This window comes from Choloepus didactylus, chromosome 13 (assembly GCF_015220235.1).
Source record: "Choloepus didactylus isolate mChoDid1 chromosome 13, mChoDid1.pri, whole genome shotgun sequence".
Classification (NCBI taxonomy): domain Eukaryota; kingdom Metazoa; phylum Chordata; class Mammalia; order Pilosa; family Megalonychidae; genus Choloepus; species Choloepus didactylus.
In genome coordinates, this window is record NC_051319.1 from 99489397 (window position 1) to 99511750 (window position 22354).

General features: G+C 44.7%; 2 protein-coding genes across 3 annotated transcripts in view; both read right to left on the bottom strand.

Annotated features, from left to right (window-relative positions):
• Positions 1-915: 915 nt before the first annotated feature.
• RPL26L1 (ribosomal protein L26 like 1) lies at positions 916-14204 on the bottom strand. Its single transcript, XM_037800937.1, has 4 exons — positions 14183-14204; positions 10291-10343; positions 9728-9904; positions 916-3687 (listed from the first exon to the last, which is right to left on the bottom strand). Exons 1-4 carry the CDS (start codon positions 14202-14204, stop codon positions 3559-3561), a joined length of 381 nt encoding a protein of 126 aa, XP_037656865.1. The 3' UTR covers positions 916-3558.
• A 1848-nt stretch (positions 14205-16052) lies between these two features.
• Positions 16053-22354, bottom strand: part of ERGIC1 (endoplasmic reticulum-golgi intermediate compartment 1) — a 122574-nt gene continuing 116272 nt past the window's right edge. For both annotated transcript variants that reach the window (XM_037802153.1, XM_037802154.1), the window contains exon 10: positions 16053-18029. In XM_037802153.1, coding sequence (XP_037658081.1) covers positions 17922-18029 — 108 coding nt within the window. In that variant the 3' untranslated portion in view covers positions 16053-17921. The remainder of the gene's footprint in view (positions 18030-22354) is intronic.

A 22354-nucleotide genomic window follows, 5' to 3' on the forward strand; every position in this document is an offset into this window, starting at 1 on the left:
TTGATTTACTCATTTCTGATGGATAAAGAATATTGTATTTAATATTTATGCATGTTTACATTGTAATTATGGGTTTCAGCCATTAAGTCAATCTTCTGTAGCTGTTTAAATTTGGGTGACCAAATTTAAAAGTCTCATGAAGACTTCCTGATGGATCAAAATAAAAATAAACACCCAATCATAAATGCATAGATTATTTCCAGAGGGTTACAAAAGAAACTGGGAACAGTGGCTATCTCTGGGGAGAACTGGTTGCCTGAGCAAAGAAACTTCCTTTTTCACTGTACACCTTATGTACCATTTTATTTTGTATCAAGTATAAATACTATTTTAGGAAACAAACTAAATTTAAAAGAACAAGGAACAAAAACTGGAGCCAACAACCAAATGGGAACTGCACAGTCAGTGGCATTAGCAGAGTACGATGGGTTCTTAGTACAGTTCTGTCTGGTTCCTGAAAAATTCTGTTACTTGCCCACCCAACTCCCATTGAGAGTTCTGTAGTTGAACATCTTATGTCTGAGTGCAATATGAAAGCAGACATTCAGAAACAGTCAGCTGAAGTTTAAGTTTGGAGTCTTCCCAAAATAGCACAAGGGGACTCACTCACTCAAGTGAATGGACATCTACAAACTATGAAAAAGTCAGAAGGAAACTGCTCCCTTCAGTCATGCCAGGAAACAAGCTAATCCCCTGGGGCCTAAACTCTGATAGGCAGATACACCCATGTGGCATTCTGCAGAGGCCCAAACACATCAGGACCACCCTTAAGCTTTCCTTTCCATCCAAGAACCTGCATTTGTCTAAAGTCCCTTGAGAAAAACTTCTCCCTCTTCTCCTCTGAAGGACAATGGCTAACATTTGCTGAATACTGCTTTACGTGCAATATCTCAAGTAATGAGGCTGACAACTCTATGAGGTAGGTACTTTTATTTCCATTTTTATGACAAAACTGAGGCCCAGAGAGGTTAAGCAGTTTGCCCAAGGTTACACAGCTTCAGAAGTGACAGAGCTGGGATTAGAGCTCACAAATGATGCTCTGTTCCTGCCCTTGTTTACTATTATTCATTTGGCTCAGCTTAAGCAGTCTGGTAGGTTTTGGATGTCTGTGGGGAGATTGCAGTTCTTAAAGCTCTCATCTATTACTTGTTTTAGAGAAAGTTAATGCAAACAAGCTAGGTCTGATGCCTAGAAAATAACTAATTTAAATTTACTGATGAGAGTAATGGCTGGAGTCTAGGACGCAGGCCAGGCATCAGAATATGCCTAAAGGAGCTCTGAGTTTAACCTAGAGTGACATCTGACTTTTATGCAATTTTTGGAACCCTAAAACATCATTGGGTCAGGAATAGATAAAACAGAAATTAGAAATTACAAACTACGGAACTTACTGGCTGATCTACTCATTATCTTCTAACATATAGATCAATGTTAAAAGACAGCTGCAGGGTGTTGAACAACTACTCTATTTTATGTGCTGTGTATATATATATTAATCTAGTTTCTAACAATCATAGAAAGCCCATGTAAGAAATACAAATGTACAAGACCTACTGCATCACAGAATCTCCAGGAAAAAGGGTGGGGACTAATGTTAGCAAGCACCCAAGTTACTCCTACAGCACTATCAATACTTACAGCTTTCAAAGTGGACTAAGAAATATCAACTATCCCATTTGATCCTGGCACTTTATTTCTGCATTTTCCATGAGATTGGCAGGCAGTGCAAGTATTATGTGTTATTACTGAGAAATGGGAGCTCAGAAACGAGTAACTTGCTCAAAGGCTCAAAGATCCCTAGGAGCATAACTGGGATTGGAGCTCAAGTGCTGCTGACAGTACTTTTCTCACTAAGCAGCACTACTGCTGCAAACCTTAAGATCTCTGTTCCACAAAAATGGGCATTCTCTTATCAGACTTCAGTAAAGGACTGACAAAACTGAAGGAACACCAGACAGCTGGCAAAAGTGGGAAGTGACTGACCTTGTTTAAATCCGGTCCCATCTCTTACTCTCTCTGATTTGGACAATTAGCCTAGTCATTTATCAGTCAAAATGGACAATAACCCTGATTCAGTCATCAATCATTTATTGAGTAGAAACTCCATCGTGATAGATAAGCCCTATGTTATTTTACTGGAGAGCCAATAAAGGGTCAGTTTGCATTTTAATCAATAGATTATTTTTCACAGGGGCAAGGAAGGATTTTAGATGTGGCTCTGCAGATAAAGCAAGAAGAAATAAAAGTAAGACCTGGAGTCTAAAGCTCAGATGCCAACAGGAGCCAGGAAAGTAGAGTAAATGAACGGAGCAAGCTGGAGAGGGGGCAGCAAACCTCTCAGCTTCACACGACTAAGGCCATTCAGGAATAGGGCCTTTTACAGCCAGATGAAGCACAGGATCTGGATTTCTCTATGGAATCTCCCAAGTTTTAAATGTTGGAAAGTGATTTAAAAATGTCCTTATAAACAATATAATGACCAAACAAAACCCGTGAGCCAGATCTGGCCCACAGGCTGTGGGTTTTTTGAGTTAGTCCCAGAAGAGAGGACAGGCATTCCAGTCAAATGGAAATGGTGCTTGCAAAGTCAAAACCTTGGGAAGAGTAACCTGATGAGGGAGCTGCATTTGGTTAGGTTTGTGTTGGAGATTGAATCACGTCCCCCAAAAGACATGTTCGCATTTCATCCGCATTCCCGTGGGTGTGAACCCAATTTGTAAATAGGACCTTTTGAAGTTTGCATTAGTTAAGGGGTGGCAAAATTGAATAAAATTGAACTAGGTCTTAATACATATGAATGGAAGCCTTATTTTAAAGGGAGGAAATTCTAATGCAGAGAACGCCATAGGAAAAAGCCAGATATTAGAAGAGGAGACACAGAACGCTACAGAGTTCGGGAGAAAGCACGGCTTCATCAATGCCTTGATTTTGTACTTCTAGCCTCTGAAACCATGAGACAACAAATTCTGACACATTGTGTCGTATTTGTGATAGCTGCACTGGCAAACCAAGATAATTTGGTGAGAATATGAGGCAAAGGAAGCTGGGGATATACAAGGAGGAGGACAGAGAGCACTCTGTCTAGAATGAGAGGCATGAGTGTAAAGCAGTACCAGATGCTCAGTGAGGCCTTGAGCCCTTGAGTGTGCCACTTCACTTGTGACTGTTTCTGAGTGTGGCAAGTCCCTGCATTGGGGACCACAGCCCTGTCCTTTCAACCCCATCAGCATTAGGGTCCAGGCAGGAGGAGGGCCAACATAACCCCACCATTGCTATCTGGCTGCTCAACAGATTGAATATATGAAAGACTGGAGAACGGAGTTGATAATAAGATGGATATCACCTATAAGATGATGCAAATATAACTGGAAATTAGGGAACATTTCCAACTTTTAGTCATAAATTAATCAAAACTGCAAAAGTAGTAGATTTACAAAGCCACATGTCAATAACAAAACAAGACAGAAATGAAATGTTCCAGAGACATCTTGAAAAGTTCCAAAAGAACACGTTAGGCTAAAATGTATAGTTAAACTGTGGTTGCACAGTAGGATGTACTCAATCCTGCATTTTCTCAATCAGTTCTTCCTTATATTTGCCTTTCTCTTTTCCAACTTGTCGAGATTTGGCTTTGCGTTCAAGAATGTTTTTCCGATCTTTGTCCAGTTTTAGCCTGGTGATAACCACCTGTTAGCAGTAAGAAAACAGCTATTCAGTTTTTTTAAGTGTAAAGGTTTATAACCACAGCATTCTGTATATTCTTCCCTTAATAACAGTTTGAGTTTCTTCTTATTACCCAAACCTCTGACCCCCTAACTACTGAGATTCTCAGGAGAGTAGTTAGTTAGTTTAGGGATATGAAATATCATTGGGGCTTGGAGAAATTTTACTACCAACATGTTACTGGTCTGTTCACCATCCCTTGGCTAGCAAAATACATTGCTTTATAAAAGAATGTTCTTATTCATGGGAAATGTGTATGTGAATTATATTGTTTGTTCAAGGATGTGTGCAGCTTGCTCTCATATGTTCAGAAGACAGAGCAATAGATAATGGATGATAGGGAGGGAGGGAGGGAAGAAAAAAATGGTGGCGTGACAGGATGTTAAAGCTGGTGGATGGGGTATCGGGGGAAGGGGGTTGGGGTATGCTGGAGTTCTGTTTATGGGTTTTGTATTGTTTTTGCAACTGCTCCTGTAAGTCTGAATTTATTTCAAAATAAAATAATAATAATAAAAAAACAGTGCTTTAAAAATGTCTACCTTCCCTCTAGCTAATAGGCAATAAAGAAGCCATACTATCCCAACCATTCTCCCCTTAAGGATCTGAAACTCTGGAAGAAGAGAAACACCTTATCATACAATGTATAAAATGGGAGTGCAAAAGTGGGACAACATATTCCACTAGGTGGGGTTGAGGGCCACAGAAAGAGGTGTATACTCTTCTCCCTCTAATCATTATCTAGGCAGGAAGTGATGCCTGCAACACCTGGAGACTTCTTGCTGCCAGCCTGAAGACAGATGACAAAAAGGATAAGAAAAGAATCTGCGTCCTTGAGGATACCCTAGGTCACTGAATCAATCAAGTTTGCCTAACCTACCTCCGGAAGTCCATACCATGGCACCATGGTGTTCATGCATTAGAAATGGGGGGCGGAGGGGGACTCCCGAGGAACTGGGGAAAAATGCAAATATTAAACTTCCCCACCTGGGTTATTACTGATATTCTCACAAACACTGGGGACTACAAAGTTAGTAAGATGAGCCCTCGATCTTGGGGCTTGCCCTCATGAAGCTTGTTACTACAAAGGAGAGGCTAAGCCTATTTATAATTGTGCCTAAGAGTCTCCCCGAGTACCTCTTTGTTACTCAGATGTGGCCCTCTCTCTAGCTAAGCCAACTCGGTAGGTGAACTCACTGCCCTCACCACTATGTGGGACCTGATTCCCAGGAGTGTAAATCTCCCTGGCAATGCGGAACATGATTCTCAGGGATGTCCGGGATGGTACCAATACCTTACCAGTTCTGTCTGTCAGACTACAACACGGCACTGCTGCTACCATTACTCAGTACTGGATTTGTACCTTGCTCAGGTGAATGCCCACGTGGACAGTTGTGCCATTAGCCTTCTCATGCTGTACCCTCTCAATGTAGATGACACATTTCTTTCTGTACACCTGGACTACCTTGCCAATTTGTTGACCTTTAAGTGTCCTTGAACCACCTAATAGAAAATACAAATGAGGATCAATACCCCCCATTTCTTTTTTTTATTAATTCAGTTTTATTGAGATATATTCACGTACCATACAGTCATTCACAGTGTACAATCAATTATTCACAGTACCATCATATAGCCGTGCATTCACCATCACAATCAATTTTTGAACATTTTCCTTACTCAAAAAAATAAAAATAAAAGTAAAAAAGAACACCTAAAACATTCCATCTCCCCCATTCCACCCTATTTTTCATTCAATTTTTGTCCCCAGTTTTCTACTCATCTGCCCATACACTGGATCAAGGAAGTGTGAGCCACAAGGTTTTCACAATCACACAGTCATACCACATAAGCTACACAGTTATACAATCATCTTCAAGAATCAAGGCTACTGCTGGTGGTGGATACCTGAAACTATCAAACTACAACCCAGAACCCATGAATCTCGAAGACAATTGTATAAAAATGTAGCTTATAAGGGGTGACAATGGGATTGGGAAAGCCATAAGGACCACACTTCCCTTTGTCTAGTTTATGGATGGATGAGTAGAAAAATAGGGGAAGGAAACAAACAAACAAACAGACAAAGGTACCCAGTGTTCTTTTTTACTTTAATTGCTCTTTTTCACTTTAATTATTATTCTTGTTATTTTTGTGTGTGTGCTAATGAAGGTGTCAGGGATTGATTTAGGTGATGAATGTACAACTATGTAATGGTACTGTGAACAATCGAATGTACGATTTGTTTTGTATGACTGCGTGGTATGTGAATATATCTCAATAAAATGAAGATAAAAAAAAAAAAGAATCAAGGCTACTGGGTTGAAGTTCACAGTTTCAGGTATTTCCTTCCAGCTATTCCAAAACACTAAAAAACTAAAAAGGGATATCTTTACTGTGCATAAGAATGCCCTCTTCCTCTCAACTCCATTTGAAATCTCTCAGCCACTGAAACTTTATTTTGTTTCATTTCTCTTCCCCCTTTGGTCAAGGCAGCTTTCATAATCCCATGATGACGGGTCCAGGCTCATCTCTGGGAGTCATGACACATGTAGTGGGGAGGGCAGTGGGTTTCCCTACTGAGTGGGCGAAGAGAGCGAGAGGCCACGTTGGAGCAATAAAGAGGTTCTCTGGGGGAGGCTCTTAGGCACAATTGTAAGTAGGCTTAGCCTCTTCTTTGCAGTAACAAGCTTCATGAGGGCAAGATTGAGGTAGTCCTCAATGTTTGTGAGAAAATCAGTAATAACCCGGGTGGGGAAGTTTAATATTTCACACTTTTCCCCAGTTCCTCGGGAGTCCCCTCCATTTCTAATCCAGGAACATCATAATGAGGAAGCTAATTATCAGGAACACATAGACTGAAAATACAACCCTTTGTATAGAAGCAGGTCAGTCCCGGCAATCAAAAGTCATTCATTCATTCATTCATTTATTGCATAAATCTGCTTTGTGTTATTCTAAGTCAGGTGAAAATTCTTCACTTGAATTTTTTCCTTTTCTCATCGGAAGAACAAAGAAATTCCTTGGACTAGGATAATCGTAATAGAACTAGTCTCAAGAGTAAAAAAAAGTATAATCATTCTAAAGCTCAAAATAGAGAACAATATCTAAAGAAATCATACTGACACTGCCATGCAACCATTTAAAATCCTTGTTTTCAAAAGATACTTGAAAGAGGACCTAGGGAAATGCTCGAGATATGAGGTTTTTAGGGGGAAAAAATGAGCATATAAAGCTATATAGAGAATATACTGTGAAATTTGTTTTATATATATATATATATATATATATATATATATATATGTTATCATAGAAAACAGTTGGATGGAAATACCTCCAAATGTTAAAAACAGTTGCTTCTAGGCAATAGACTGCAGGTGATTATTTATTTTATTCCTTTTTTTTTTAAATTTCCACAATATTCAAATATTTTATAAGAAAAAAAAGTAATTTTAAGTTATAATCTCATGGGCTATATTTCCATGCAACAAAATCTGCTCAAGCTCCAACTATATTAAAAAAAATGGTAAGAGGAACAACTAGATTATAATTTTACCAAAGGCAAGAGTCTTTTAAACAGCAGGCACCATATTAGTGACATTGAGTAGTAAGCATGGAGGAAATACCATAGTAAAGAACCAGAGAATCTCAATGCTCCTAAAAGGGAAAAATATCCACCTAGATTGTTCAATTAACTTCCCAAGGCAATTTTCAAGTTGAAAAGAGGACAGTCACGCTTCATTCAAAATCAATCCAGTATACATGACCAGAGACTCTCAGGCCACACTTGGAATATGTCTGTGAAAAAGTTACCATTAACTATTGTCAAGACTGAAGAAATGTTAGTAACACAAGTCCAGAGGAATAGGAGGGTTAAAGAGATATGGACAAATGCTAAACCTAGTGAGGCAAATGAAGTAAGACTAAATGTACTGGGATTGGAAAGGTGAGGGAGAAGAGGCAAGGACAGTATCCGGAATCTGGCTTGGACAGCTGGAGAACACAGAGAAAGAAACAGATTTTAGGAAGAAACGGTTTAGTTTGAAACATGTTGAATTTGAGACATCTAGGGGACATTTTAGTGGAGAATTCCATACACAGCTAGAAGGCCATCTGGGTTAGCAACAGAGACATGGGAGTCACCCACAGAGATGGCAATTCAAAGTCTGATCTCACCCAGGGAGTTGGTATGAGAAGAGGGGAGAATGTAGATTCAGTATCTGAGAATAGCCAACATTATAGACGAGCCTGACACAAAGACTGAAGTGGCCACAGGGAACGGGAAACCACAGGACTTGGTATTACAGCAGCCAACAGAAGACTGTCGAATGCTGTGCACGGTCTAACAGAGGAAGTATAAGGACCTGACAGACTTGACAACCCAGTGGTCACGGGTGACCATGGCTAGCATGCTTTCGATGGAATGGTGGGATGGAAACCATTTACAGTAAAGCAATGAGTGCTCCTGAGATGAGAAGGTGAATGTCAGAAAAGACGCCTCCCAAGACCCTGACTGTAAAGAGGATGAGAAATAGGATGGATGCTGGAAAGGGATATGAAGTTAAGGGAAATTTTTTTTTTCTTTTTACAGAGGGGAGAAACAGAAATATGCTTACTTACATGCTGGTTAGAAGAAAGAGGTATGGAAGAAGAGGTTAAGGAAACTATTGAGAAATGTGTTAATGGATGGAAAGGTTTTCAAGAGGAGAATGGAGGACCACAGGACACTGGGCTAATGGATTAGCTTCAGATGGAAATAGGGATAACTCTTATTTTGATAAGAGAGAAGAAGGATGTGCTGGTTTGCATCTGTTAGGTATCCCAGAAAAGCCTATCTTTTAATCCATTCTTGTGGGGGCAGACCTATTGTGGTGGGACCTTTTGATAAGGTTGCTTCCATGGAGATGTGACCCAGCCCATTCAAGGTGGGTCTTAATCCTGTTGCTGGAGTCCTCTATGAAAGGATAAAAGGCAGAGATTTTGGAGAGAGCTCAGAGACACTTAGGAGAAATGCCCAGAGAGATTTTGGAGAAAGAGGGCCATATTGAAACCAGATCACAGGAGAAGAACCAGCAGACATTGCTATATGACAGAAGAACCCCAGATGCCATTGGCCTTTCCTCAGAGATGGTATCTACCTCTTGGTGCCTTAATTTGGACAGATTCATGATCTTAGAACTGTAAATTTGCAACCTAATAAATCCCTATTGAAAAAGTCTACCCATTTCTGGTATATTGCATTCCAGCAGCTTTAGCAAACCCAAACAGGACAAGACGAATGGAACTGCAGGTAAGCAAGTAAAGTGTAGAACCAGACTGCCTGGCCAACAGTTTCAACTGACTCTGTACAATGTATAACAGTCACCTACTCAGAGAAAGAAGTGAGATTCAGAAGTGCTCAATAAATAGTCATTCAAAGGAATGAACCTAACCCCTGCCTACTTCACGCACCTCAACTTCTCACCTCCTACACATCCTAAGCTGAGATCACAGAGAAGAGAGGATTTATACTTTCCCACAAAGGCTCTTTCATAATTTCACACCCCTAATTTGCTGCTGCTTCTACATTTTCCCTGCCAGACTCAGTACCACCACATGTCCAGTCTCCACAAATCCCTGTCCATCAACTCCACAAAACCCAATGACACTAAAATACCACTCTCACTACAACACTTTCCCTCCAAAAGTCTGGTTTAAAGAGTGACCATGAGCAAAACCCAGCAAACTAGCAGGCAAGGGCCAAATCAAAAGACAAACATTTGTTTGGCTGGCATACTACTCTTTTTAATTAAAGAATTAAATCTGAATGTTCTTACCTAGGGTAAGCATTTCTGGTGGCCTTGGGTCCCACCTCTAATCCAACACATCTGCAAGGTCAGTGTTACTCACTTGCCAGAATCCTTAAGGCATGTGAATACGCAACTCTCGATGTGAGCGACTCCCCCACGATACAAGCACACATGATGCGACGACCCGAGCGCCAGCAGCTGGGTAACAAGATAGTTACCTGGACCTCGTCGTCCTTGCGGATGGGCATGGAGCGGACGTTGTATTTCTGCCGCAGCTCCTTGGAGAGTGGGGACGACATAATCTTCCTACGCACGTGCGAAGGGGCATTGAAGTGGCGTTTGCGGTTCTTGTTGCGGTCAGAGGTCACAAAGGGGTTGAACTTCATGGTGACCGTCTGCAAAGAGGGGAGAGGGAGGGAACCAAGGGCGCTCACAGGAGTACAAGGGCCTGTTATCCACGCAGGATAGCGTACCCCATACCCGAACAAGGGCTCCATGTAGGGAGGTGGCCTTGGAAGAAAGCGCCTGAGGAGAATGGGGGATAGGTGTACAGCATGGGTGCTAATACGGAGTGAGGCACGGTGGGAGGCGCCCGCCGGACCCAAGGGTTGGTGGGGAGAGGGTGACACTGGGAGGACTTGAAGCTGAGTGAGGGAGGGATGCTAGGGCTGGGGGTCACGGAGTGAGATCTGTGGTGATGCGCGTGGTTGGCAGCACGCAAGGGAAGGGTCTTCTGGGGCAGGGAGCTTCAGAATCGGAGAAAACACTTTAACTAACCTACCTGATGCCAGGCAAAACCAGACCGTCCGCGGACAGGGCCGGAAGTGAGGGTTTCTTAATGGCGCAAGCCCAGAAAAATACCGTCGCCCCATTGGCGTCTGCGTGAAGTAGAATGGCTCCCCTTGCGGCTCGGGGTGGGACTGCAGCGCCAAGACCCGCCGGGCTAGGGAAGCGCTATCCCGCGTTCACACCGGGGAGAAGGAGCGTATGTTTTTAAGGGTTAATCATGGAGACTTATTGATGCTCTTTTAATAGGTACACTGTCAATAGTCTCTCTCCTACCCAAATTCTTTCTTTACCCCTGTTACCCTCCGCGGAGATTGCCTAGGCATATTGTCGGAGTGCTTTAAACATCGTGTTGCACAAAGTGTAATCTGTGTACCTTCTTCAAAATCACCGAGACGTCTGTTCAAAATGCAGATTCTCGAGCCTTAACACCGTCCTACTGAACCAGACAGTGGTACCGTGGGGGCCAAAGAATCTGAATTTTAAGCAAGCACTTCCTTCCCCACCCTAACCCCTGCCAAAGATTTTGAGAAGCACCGATATTAAAGAATCGTTGAGAACCAATCACCTAATTTTGCAAAACTTCCTCCAGATGTGTTGGTCCTGCTCAGAGGCACTGGGGTTGTAGAGTCAGACGGGGGCCCAAGTGCCTCTTCATATGGCTGGACCTTGGGACACCGACTCCACATTTCTGAGCCTCAGTTTCCTCATCTGTGAAATGGGGGATGATCTTAGTAGCTGCCTCATAGGGTTGTTATGAGGATTAAATGAGTTAATCCGTTTACAGGGCACGTAGAGCTCACTTAGAATAATAAAAGCAGGGGCCCTAGGGTGGAGCTTGTTGTGGGACAGTTCTAAGGCCGGACTACACATAGGATCCTCACATTTAGACTCTGCCATTAACTCCAGATAACACAAACTGTAAGTTTGATGTGTTTGATGTAAACACGTGCAATGCATCACACTGGCTGGAACTCGTGTTGTGCTACCGCTACTTTGTTGTTGTTGTTGTTGTTGTTGTTAATATGCGAATCTTCGGAAAGGGCTGGTTAGGGTTCCTAGGGCTCCGCGGCACTGGTGCGCCCGCCGTGGGGTAGCTGCTGCCGGGCAGCGCCCCCTCCAGCCACGCCCCGATCCTATCAGCCACGCCCACCTACCGACCCCGGCCCGTCTACCCCACCTTAGGCGCGTCGCTCTCCACGTCGGTTCCTCCCTGGCCCCGCCCAGTCACGCCCAGGCCCCGCCTCCCGCCCTAGGGGTCTCCCCACCCTCGTGGGAACCGCCCAAGGGCTCCTCTGAGTGGGACACCTGCGTCGATTCTGAAAGATCTCGCGTCCCGCCTCCGCTGGGTGGGGGACACCCGCGACGTGGGAGGCCCTTCACTGCGCACCGTAACAGCGCTAGAAGGGTTGGGAAGCAATGAATGCCAAGCTCTCTCGCTCAGTCTTCAAGTTAGGGACCCAAAGGGCTAGATGCATGACGCTATTCTAAAAACCTTATTCTGTGCAATGTACTTCACATTCATTATCTCTAGGCTTCCCATTCATTCATGCAATCTTTCATTTTCATGTTTATTGAGCGCCTACTGGGTGCCAGATGCCGGATAGAAGATTTTGTGATGCTCAGTTAACAGATGGGAATCCGGAGGCCAATAGCCAGACTCTTTTCCAGTTTATCCGTTATTGGCTGTCATGTGGAGGTGAAATTAGACACCAGTATTTACTGATACTCATGATCAACCAGGCTGTCTTTGTCCCTCTGGTGGGTCCTAATTTAGGATTCATTTCAGACCCTCTGCAGGAAATGTTGGAGACCCCTCTGGTCTTCGAACTCAGGCAAGAAGGCTACACTTTGGGGTGTTTATAGAAGCAGGGAAGTAAGCAAGTTAACGTTGTTGGCAATAGCAACTGAAAGGCCACCCAATGCATGTGTGCCCAGGCTCTAAGAATATGGAGGTCAAAGGGAGAAAGTAAGAAAATTAGGAAGTCACTTCCCATCGGCAACATGGGCAGGCTGTTCCCTGAAGGAGCAAATGCTGTCCTCTTCCACAGGCCAGTCCTCATAGTGTTCATCAGCCCTATGTCGGGATTTCCAATAAGCTCATTCACTCATTCATTCACTCACTGTCTCCTGTTCATTCACTCATTCCTCTATCCATACATTCATTTAAGTCATCCACCTACTCATTTACTCACACATTCATTCATTTGCTCACTAATTTATTCACCATTTATTTGAGACCAGCTTAGATCCAGGTACTGGGCTACATCAAACAGATCTGAGGAGAGCGATCTGGTCCCTTCTTTCAAGGAGCGCAGAGCCTCCTATTGAAAGAAAACCACCTGGGATCATTAAAACCCAAAATACTCAAAGATGTATCAATGATCAGCCAGGCTCAAGGAGGCATTTCTCCAACCCCCACATGGCTCAGCAAAATTGAGACAGACATGATGACATCACCAGACAAGATGATGGGAGCCAGAGGCCCTGTCATTCTAATGACAACTTAGTGAGATTGGTTACTGTCTCCCACCCACCCTTGGAACCATGCACAGGGACTGGTAGAGAAGCCCCCAGAAGAGCACAGGACCCAGCACAGAGGAAATGCCCAGAGAATATTTTTATTTCTCTGAGGCAGAGAGTGGTGTGATGGGTAATACACGAGCTCTGGTATCTGACTGCCAGGGTTTGGATCTTCACTACTTCCTGGCTCTGTGGCTTTGGATAAGATATTTAGCTTCTTGGTCACTCACTTTCCTCATCTGAGAAATGGGAATAATGATAGTCATTACCTCATCAGTTTAGTCAGGATTAAATGAGTCCTTAGCACAATGCCTGGCACAGAGTAAGCACTGAGGAAATATTAGAAATTATTTATTGAACGAATGGATGAATAATGGCTAATCTTATTAGACTGAGCACTTACTGTGTGTCAGGCATTGTGCTAATGGCTTTACAAACATTACCTCGTTCAATCTGTTAAACAATCCTCTGAACTGCCCCTTTTACAGGTGGGGAAACTGAGGCCTTGAGTGAGAATGGAGCAAGGATGGCCATGCATAGTATATGCTCAATATAATCACTATCTGTTATCTTGCAGCTGATAATGATGAAATCTATATTTATTAAAAGGGGATGAAGTCTATTATGGGAGGCAAAAGTAAGCTACCAAATAATAATGATGGGACTGTATGGTCCCACTTTGATTATGGAAGTATATCATTAAAATATTAACAATAGTCATCTCTGATTAGTGGGATTATGAGTGACTGAGTTTTGCTTTTATACTTTTCAGCATTATCTGATTTTCCTCCAATGGGCCTACAAGTGTGTACTATTTGTGTAATTTAAGAGTTTTAAAATTTTTCTTTAAAAAGCCCCCTAATGTGTTCCTTTGCTCCTTCACAGGCTATTTAAAAGGAAAAAGAAAAAAAAAAAAAAATGTAAGTATCCCCTTCCAGCCGCCCCCATTTCCAATTTTCCCTTTGGATACAGCTGAAATGCTCTTGGGGACTGAGACAGAAATATAACTTTGGAATCAGGCAGATCTGGGTTTGAATTCCAACTTTACCCTCAACTGGCTGTGTGACCTTGGGTCAGTTACTGAGTCTCTCTGAGTCTGTTTCCTCCTTCCTAAAAAGGAGATAACACCCACCCTTAGGATTGTTTTGAGGATTAAAAGATAATAGCCTTGAAGAGCAATCACTCTCTGCCTGGCATGTGGAGAATGCCCAACCATTGGGAGCTCTCACAACAAGAGTTAAAATAAAAATAATTTACTTTTGTTAGAATGAAGTGCATGACCTCATCACTAAGAAACTGGCAGGAGACAACTGCGGGGGAGGGAAAAGTGTCTTCAGTGAATACTCTTCTCCACAACATGTTACCGCTCTCGCATTCCTGCGCCATAGCATCTATCTCCTGCAGCAGCTCATGAAACTTCAGAATTAAAATCTGCTTTCCTTGGTGAACCTTAAATTAAACCATGGAGTATATATAGCTAATAGTATAATTATAAAAACATGCTCTCATCAATTGTAACAAATGTACCACACCAATGCTAGGTGTTAATAATAGGGCTGTATATGGGAACTCTACTTTATGCATGATTTATCTGTAAACTCACAACTTACCTCATTAAAAAAAAAAGGAGGGGCAGGGAGAGAACCAGTTTCCTACCTAGGGATTAGGGCCACCAGTGGCCTGTGGCAGTGAGAACGCATAAATATTTGTTTCTGCTTAAAAACTAATTTGTGACATATAGAAATAAAAACTAATTATAGCTACCATTTAAGAGCCCCATTGTCATACACACACACATCCCACCCCCAACCCTAGCATCAATTGTTCTGTGAAACCCACTCATCCCAGGCAGCTTCACCTCTTCTGCAGCAGCTCCCCAGGAGGGGCCATTTATGCCCCCAACCCATCCTCCACCACTCTATGGGCTGTTCTGTAATATCCCTCATTCAGAAGTCCTCTTGCCCAACATCACACTGACCCGCCCCTGGTTAGATAATCAAAAAAGCTGGCTTAAGGGAAAAAATCACAAAAATGACATATACATACTCTAAATGTTTTATGTCAACTTAAAACACATTTGCCTATCTTCTGTTTGCCAGTCTTCTGACCCTGAGCCAAGGCTTCTGCAGTGAGAAACCTCTATTGGAGTTCTGCTTCATTTTCCTTCCATAAACCAACCTAAGAGTTCCAGATTTTAGTTTTTTTCAAATGGAGTGAGAACTTAGGCCCTTCTAATTTGAATGCACAATCCTCAAAGATTATCCCCTCAAGTCTTGTTCACATCTAACTCAGTGGCATTTTGAGGAGGGAATGGCAACTCCCCTTTATTAGGTCTTCAAAAACAATCAACTTAGTTTTCATAGACTCTTTCATTTTTCAATCGTATTTCATTGGTTTAAGTCATAATTACATCATTACAATATAAAGCACGACTGGCATAAACAGGTTTGGGAACACAAGTAATTGACCGTTCGTAGGCATACCACTCTTGCATTTGGGTGTCATGGTAACATCAGTGTCAAACAGGATGCTAAAGATGGAGAATGAGGAGGGGGCATTAAAAGTTTCTTGGAGACTGACTTCCTCCCATATTCTTTCCTGATAGATTTTTTCAAGTGAGTGCTGTCCTGATGAAGGCCTTGAAGAAATGGACAGCAGGATGGGAAATATCCATGTAAGTCTCCCTTTGCTGAGCTCAATGTTGAAAAAGGAATGCCAGATCCTTTGGAATCATGAATTTATGAAACAGTTTTGATATGTGGTGCACTGGGCTCAAAGCTGTGGGAGAATGCCAGCCCTATCCTCAAGGAAATTGTATTCTATTTGGGAATATCTATAAGTAATTACCATTTTTGAAAATTGACCATATACCAGGAATAAATACTTTACTACATATATTATCTCAATCTGATCCGATTATAGCATTTAATTTCCACAGCAGCCCTATGAGGTAGTTTTATCACTACTCCATTTTCAGTTGGGGAAATAGAGGCACCAATTATTTAGGGATCTGGATAGAGGATACCCAGCTAGAAAGAAGCAGAGCCGAACATTCCGTAGGGATTCAATAAAGGAAGGGCTTACTCCAAAGGATCTTGACTTCCTGATCATCCTCATCGATCTTCTCTTCAATATTTCCCAACTTCTCACCTCTGGAATTAAATTCCATTCTGACTGTGATTTCAGCTTTCCAACTACCCAGGCACAAATTGAAGAAGAAACAACACGGCAATATTTCTGAAAATCAACCTTTTAATCTATTTGGACCCAGTGAGTGGGGAAACAACTAAGACATTGTTTTCCTTGAGATTCTGTTTATAAGAATAACAGGTCAGAGATGCCTCTTCCATAGGAAACTGACATCCCCTATGTCCTCCGAGTTTTTTACAAAAATGCATAAAAGTGGATTTTTAACTCACGTGCATGCCACTTAGCTCCCCATTCCCAGCCCGCCCTGTCCCACCCCACCCTTGACAGGCGAATGTACTCACAAAAGGGACTCCTTTCTGGAACAGGGGAACAGAATGTAAAAAAATCCATCCAAGTGGCACAGATACCAGAAATCACCAACTGCAGTTTACACTCACGACATCAATCAACTCATATGCAAAAGGGGAAGCTTTTCTAATTGGAAACCAGGTCCAAAAATTACATATGGCAGAGACTTGAGCTATCCATAGAGATAATTTTTAAAAATCCTTCCACTGGACACTCCCCTTAATTACAAAAGTATGCAAACAATCTTGATATAAATGGAAACAGGGTGGGTGGCTCTCTCCCTGGGACACTAGGGCATGGCTAAAATTCTCTGGGTGGAATTACTGCCTGGCTCATCGCCCCTCCCTTTCAGGACTAAAGGGGAAGAACGAGGGGGAGCAGTAGGTAGGGACCCTGCTCACGAGCAAGTGGGAACACACTGGAGTTACTCCAGGACAGGAAACATGTTGGCATTTGGCCAGCCAATGGGGGACACTCAGTGGCCAGTGGGCCACGACTGAGCTGTAAAGAGGTCTGAGTGCTTTGCACCCCTGGGAACCCCTGAGGGCCAAAGATGGGAGAGGGGCTGGTCTGCTTTGGCCTTGGGACCAACAGCGGCTGTCAGGGAGAGGCTGAGATGTGATTATTTTAAGGATTTAGAGAAAGATGCTTCCTGTCTAGATGTGAATGCACATATTACCGTCAGTTCTCAAGGATAACCTCCAAGTCACACGCCATCCCCCAGCCCCTGCCACTGCAGGTCCCAAATGAGAGGTGGGTGGAGCTAGCAGGGGGAACCAGCCCCTCCAGTAAGAGATGCTGTTGCCACACAGCATAGGAGAGAGGCACATTGGTGGGGGCTTCAGAGGAACAAGGAGAAGAGAGGAAGGGGAGTGTGTGTCCCAGCCAGTGACTGGGGGGAAGCTCCGAGTCTCCCCACTACTGCTGCACAACTAGGCAGCTTGCTTCTTGGAAGAAAAGGAAGGAGTGGAGGGCGAGGGACTTGAGGATTGAGGGACTTGAGGCCTGGGCTCTGGGTTGGGCAGAAAGGGATGGAGCAGAAGTGGGGATTCCTTCAACAGCACAAATCTCAGGGGGCTGCCTGGAAAGTACCATCCTTCGTTGAAGGCTCCAGGTGGGAGGCACCTGTGAGCAGCATGGTCCAAAGCCGAGAGCCCAGGTGTGGTGCCTCTGGGCAGGTTGGCTGCCCAGGGGAGAAACCAAATGATTAGCATGTCCAAATGGTGGGGGTTGTGAGATTGTCAAAGCCTGGCTGAGAGCTGGTCGAGGTTGATTCTGGGCTGCTCCCCCAAGAGGGAAGGGATGGAAGCCTCACCTCCTGGACTGGTCCCCAACATCCCTGAGCACCACACCCCCTTGCCTGATTCTGGTCTTGGGGCTCCCCAGGGAAAGGAGTACCTCAACTCCAGGCAGTGGAATTCGTCTAAAAATCAAACACGGGGAAAAGAGGTAGCTGCGAAACCTTGAATCCTTGAAACCGCCCTCCTACCCCCCCAACTTGGGATGCAGCCGGATCCTGGGCTGGACAGAGGGCAGGAGGAGACAGGGCGTTGGAGACAGGGCTGGCGGCTGCCCTGGGTCCATGGTCACCAGGACAGGAAGACATCAATGCATCTTGCCCAGCTGGATCTTCTTCCAGGCCTCGGAAGCTGTGAAGATGCATGAGTCTAGGATGCCTGCAACAGTGAAAGTTCCACCGATGATGGCACAGATCTGAAAGAAAGTCAAGGGGAGGTCAGAGGTCAGTGCTGGAGGGGGCACCAGGTCAGACCTTTCCCAAGTCATGAGATGATGACCCACTAGGGGTCTGAAACCTATTCACAGCTAAAAACAAAAAATCGTTAGATGACAAATATAGTAACAGTCATCAGCATCAACATCAGCTCATTTAATTCCCCTAGGAACCCTCTGAATGAGCAAGGGGGGTTATTAGACCCATTTCTCAGGTGAGAAAACTGAGGCTTAGTTAGGTAACCTGCCTAAGGTCACACAGTAAGTAGCAGGGCTCTGACTTGAACTAAGGGATATCCTGACCCTGGAGCCTGCAGTCATAACCACAATTCTAAATTTATCAGATATTTACAACCCCATTTTCAGATGAAGGAACGGAGGCCCTGATAGTTGAGTGGGGCTGCTGGCCCAAGGTCATACATCCAGGAAGTGGAGAACCTGGGACTTGAACTTGGGTCTCAGGGCTCCAGGCCCAGTGCTGCTTGTGACTGAGGTCTGGGGTGGGCTGGCTAGAGCTAGAAACAAATCTTCTCTCTCTCAGAAGCTTGGCCTGTATCACTGGGATAGAAGCAGAGAAGGTTGTTCAGGAAGGGCCAAAAGAAAACCAAAAGGAAATGCACTGGTGGGTTTGAGGAGAGAGAGGAGAAGGGAAGGGATGAACATTCTCAGAACACATTCCAAATACCAGGCCTTGAGCTCAGTCCAGAGTCTTCAAGGTGAATACACATGCATGCACACACAGGCACACACACGCATGCACAAAATAGGCCAACCCTATGGAACTCAAGAGTCAGGTCAGGCAGACAGAGAGTGATCTCATAACCATACCAATAAATGCAAACTTCCAAGCAGGGCAGGCGCTACAAAGGAGAGAGACCTATGGTGCTACGAGAGTTTATCTTAGGGCAGGGTTTCTTCCTGGCACCATGGACATTTGGGGTCAGATAATTCTTTGTTGTGGGGGGCTGTCCTATGCATTGTAGGATGGTTAGTAGCATCCCTGACCTCTACCCATTAGATGCCAGTAGCATCTTCAAACCAAAATTGTCTCCTGACATTGTTAAATGCCCCCTGTTGAGAACCACTGTATAATGGGAGATGCTAATGAATATCACCTACATGCCTGCACTTCTTAACTTTCTGCCACGTCATCGTACAATAACCACAACAAAACATTCCAGATTGTGTGCAGATGAATACAGATGTGTGTGTGTGCGTGCGGTGATTTTTCATGCCAGGCACCGATTTGAAGTGAGTTATTGCATATCCACTCACTGAGACCTCAGGACAACCCTAGGAGATAGGTACTATTCTACCTATTTTGCAACCAAGGAAACTGAGGCACAGAGATGCTGAATCACAGCTTTTCTCCAAAGCTACAGCAAGAGGCCAAGCTGTGGTTCAAACCTTTGGAATCTGTGCTCTTAACATGACATGAAACACCTACCTGGTTGAACTACTAACTTTGCTTTGAAGTTTTCCAAGCTCCCTTTGGGACTGATCAAGCTAATTTTATGCTGTAGTCAACATTTTCTGGCTCAGAAATTGCTTTCTGGTGGCATAAAAGAATCAAAGTATGGATGACGGAAAACAAAAGCAGTTCATAAAAGGCTTGCAAGGAAACTGTCAACATATTGCACCTACTTCATGCTGTTCTTAAGAACCCCGGCCACCCATCCACTGTGTACACCCAGGCCCAGCAGGAGCAGAACAGCCTGTGATGGTGGCACCTCTTGGCTGAAGTACCAATGGGACCCAGAGAGGTGAAATAACTTGTCCCAAGTCAGAGAGCAAAGGTGGGGCAGATCCAAGGCCTGCCACCAAGTCTGTCTGCCTCTTTCCCCCATGCCACACTTAAGGGCCACCTACTGACCACAGGACCTAGGGACAGCCCATGGTTGGGCAATCCCAGAGGGCTCAGTGGAGTCCAGTGGAGATGGCCAGCCAGACAGGCAACCACCAAGGACTCTGAGAGACGTGCCTTAATGGACCCACCGGTGCCAAATGGTGGGAGGCCAGGAGACAAGGTGAGGTGAGAGGGAAGTGTGAATCGAACCAGCGTTTATTTTTAAAATGATATTTCCATTAGATGAGCTAAGCGGAGGCCTATGAGGCACCAAGACAGACAGAGCAGGTCTGTCCGGAGGGGTTTTAAGTGGAGCAGCTGGCATTCCGGTAATAACAGCCCAAGAAACTGGAGCAGCCCGCCAGGGACTGGAGAGGATGGGGGGCGCTGGGGGGATTACCATGAAGTGTTTTAAGTGGGCAAGGCCTCTCCTTGCCGGCCTCAGAGCATGACGCAGGGGCACTTTTCAAGGAAGATGACGGCAGGGGAGCTAGTTTATTTCAGTAGAGTGGATCAGATGATGGGAGATTTTATACCACAAAATGCTTTTAGGGCTTGCATCAGAGGCCAGTGAAATGTGACTTAAGTGCTGTGGAGCAAAAAATAAAAAATCACCGCATGCACACACACACATCTGTATTCATCTGCACACAATTTGGAACCCAAGTGCTGATGACTCACATACACCTGGCACCCAGTTTGAAGCCTCCTTTCATTGGGTTGGCCCAGAGTAGAAGGGAGACAACACATGCATTGAGATACAGAGAAAAACACACAACCTGTGGGGAAACTGAGGCCCTGAGAGCACAGAAGCAGCTAACAATTGGCCCAAAGTATGTGTATCTCACATTACCCGACTCAACAACCCATCCTGTTATCCAGCATCTGTTGAAGGGGTTGGACATTGGACAACAGAGGAGGGGTGGGGAGAGGAAATTCTGGAACATTCTAGGAGGGGCTCCTCAAATGCTGAAAGGAATGGAGCAGACCATTCAATGCTGCCACAGCCCCCTGGTTTCATTATTTTATCTTCAGCCTGCTGGGGCTTCTGTGACACACTCACATCCTGGGGTGTGACTGGCATTTAGCAAAGCAAGGTCCTGTGGGCAGGGCTCCTGGGTTCTCTCAGGCAAAGGAGCTCCCTGGAGTTCAACATACAGAAGGACCCAGATACCACCAGCCCCAAGTTTACCACCCATGACTCGTCCAGGGAAGCAGTGCATCATGGGCGCCCCACATCGTAAAAAGCTCACAGTTCCTACGTCTGAAATACAGAGAAATAGAGTCACAATGCTGCACCAGATGGGTCTCAAGAAAGGACCAAGAAAAGGTAGGGGTGCTACTGGCGGAAAGGGCGCTGGCAGCTTGGCTTCCCTCTGACCGGTGGGGGCAGGGCCCAAGATGAATACAAATACAAATGAAAGTAAAACAAATCACATCCATGACACTTAATTCCCACAGCCTGTCGCTCTTTGTGCAGAAGAGCTGGGAGGCTAAGCCTATATGGGGATGCACAAGGCAAGGAAGGGAGATGGGTCCCATCTTGCTGGACATGGTCAAGTTGGATTGAGCACAAGGTGCGAGCAAGGGGAGGGCTGGGGGGTCCCCGAGAGACTTCCTTGCTCTGGCAGCAGAAAAAGCAGGCTGTAGGCAGGCCCAAGTCTGAGACATCTATGGCCTTGGGAGAACTCTATCATCTTTCTGGGCCTCAGTTTCTCCAATCTATAAAATGGGAAAACCAGCCCAGTCTTGCCGGATTGCCATACTGCAAAAAACACATCTGGAGCACCAAGCACTTAGTAGGTGCTCAGTAAACGATCCCTACCTAGTCTCACCTTTTGTTGACCCAGGGAGGGCTCCAATCTTGGTGCCAAGAGCGTAGATTTCTTTAACCTGAGACCCACCATAATCAGAAAAATGGGCAAAATATCATATTCCCCAGAGCAGGCCTTGGGGCCTCGATTTCTACTCTTCGCTTGCCCCGTTAAGCAGAGAACGAGTCAATTCACAGAGGAATGTAAGCTCTGAACAGCAAGGGTGTCCCAGGCACCAAAGAACCAGGCAGGCAGGCAGGCAGGCAGATGCCCTGCAGTTGCCCAGGGTCCAAGCTCTCCAAGACCCTCTAGAGATGGGGCAGCTGAGGCCGAGGGAGGGGAACTCCTCAAGTGAGCACCAGAAAGAACATCCCTCTGGAGCAAAGCACCTGAGGCCAGAGGTTATTTCTATTATTTGGCCAGTTGGGGAGCTCTGGTGTGTCCTCAGTGCCCTAAGGCCACACTATCACTTCAATTTCCTTCTTCCCTGAATGCCAAAGGTACGGATGGCAGGCTACGTACCAGATGCTCAACAGATGGTGGGTGAATAAATAAAGGAGTGAGTGAATGAGTGAGAAGGAAAGAATGAGGAGCAGGTGAATGAGTGAGTGAGCGAATGAATAACTGGCTCAGGAAAGGAGCAGGGG

Coding starts and splice junctions, on each gene's coding strand:
- RPL26L1 (XM_037800937.1), bottom strand. CDS start 14,204: ATGGCGCAGGAATGCGAGAGCG. Junction 10,344..14,182: donor GGCGCAGGAATGCGAGAGCG/GTAACATGTTGT, acceptor TGCGCCATTAAG/AAACCCTCACTTCCGGCCCT. Junction 3,688..9,727: donor GCAAGGACGACGAGGTCCAG/GTAACTATCTTG, acceptor TACTGCTAACAG/GTGGTTATCACCAGGCTAAA.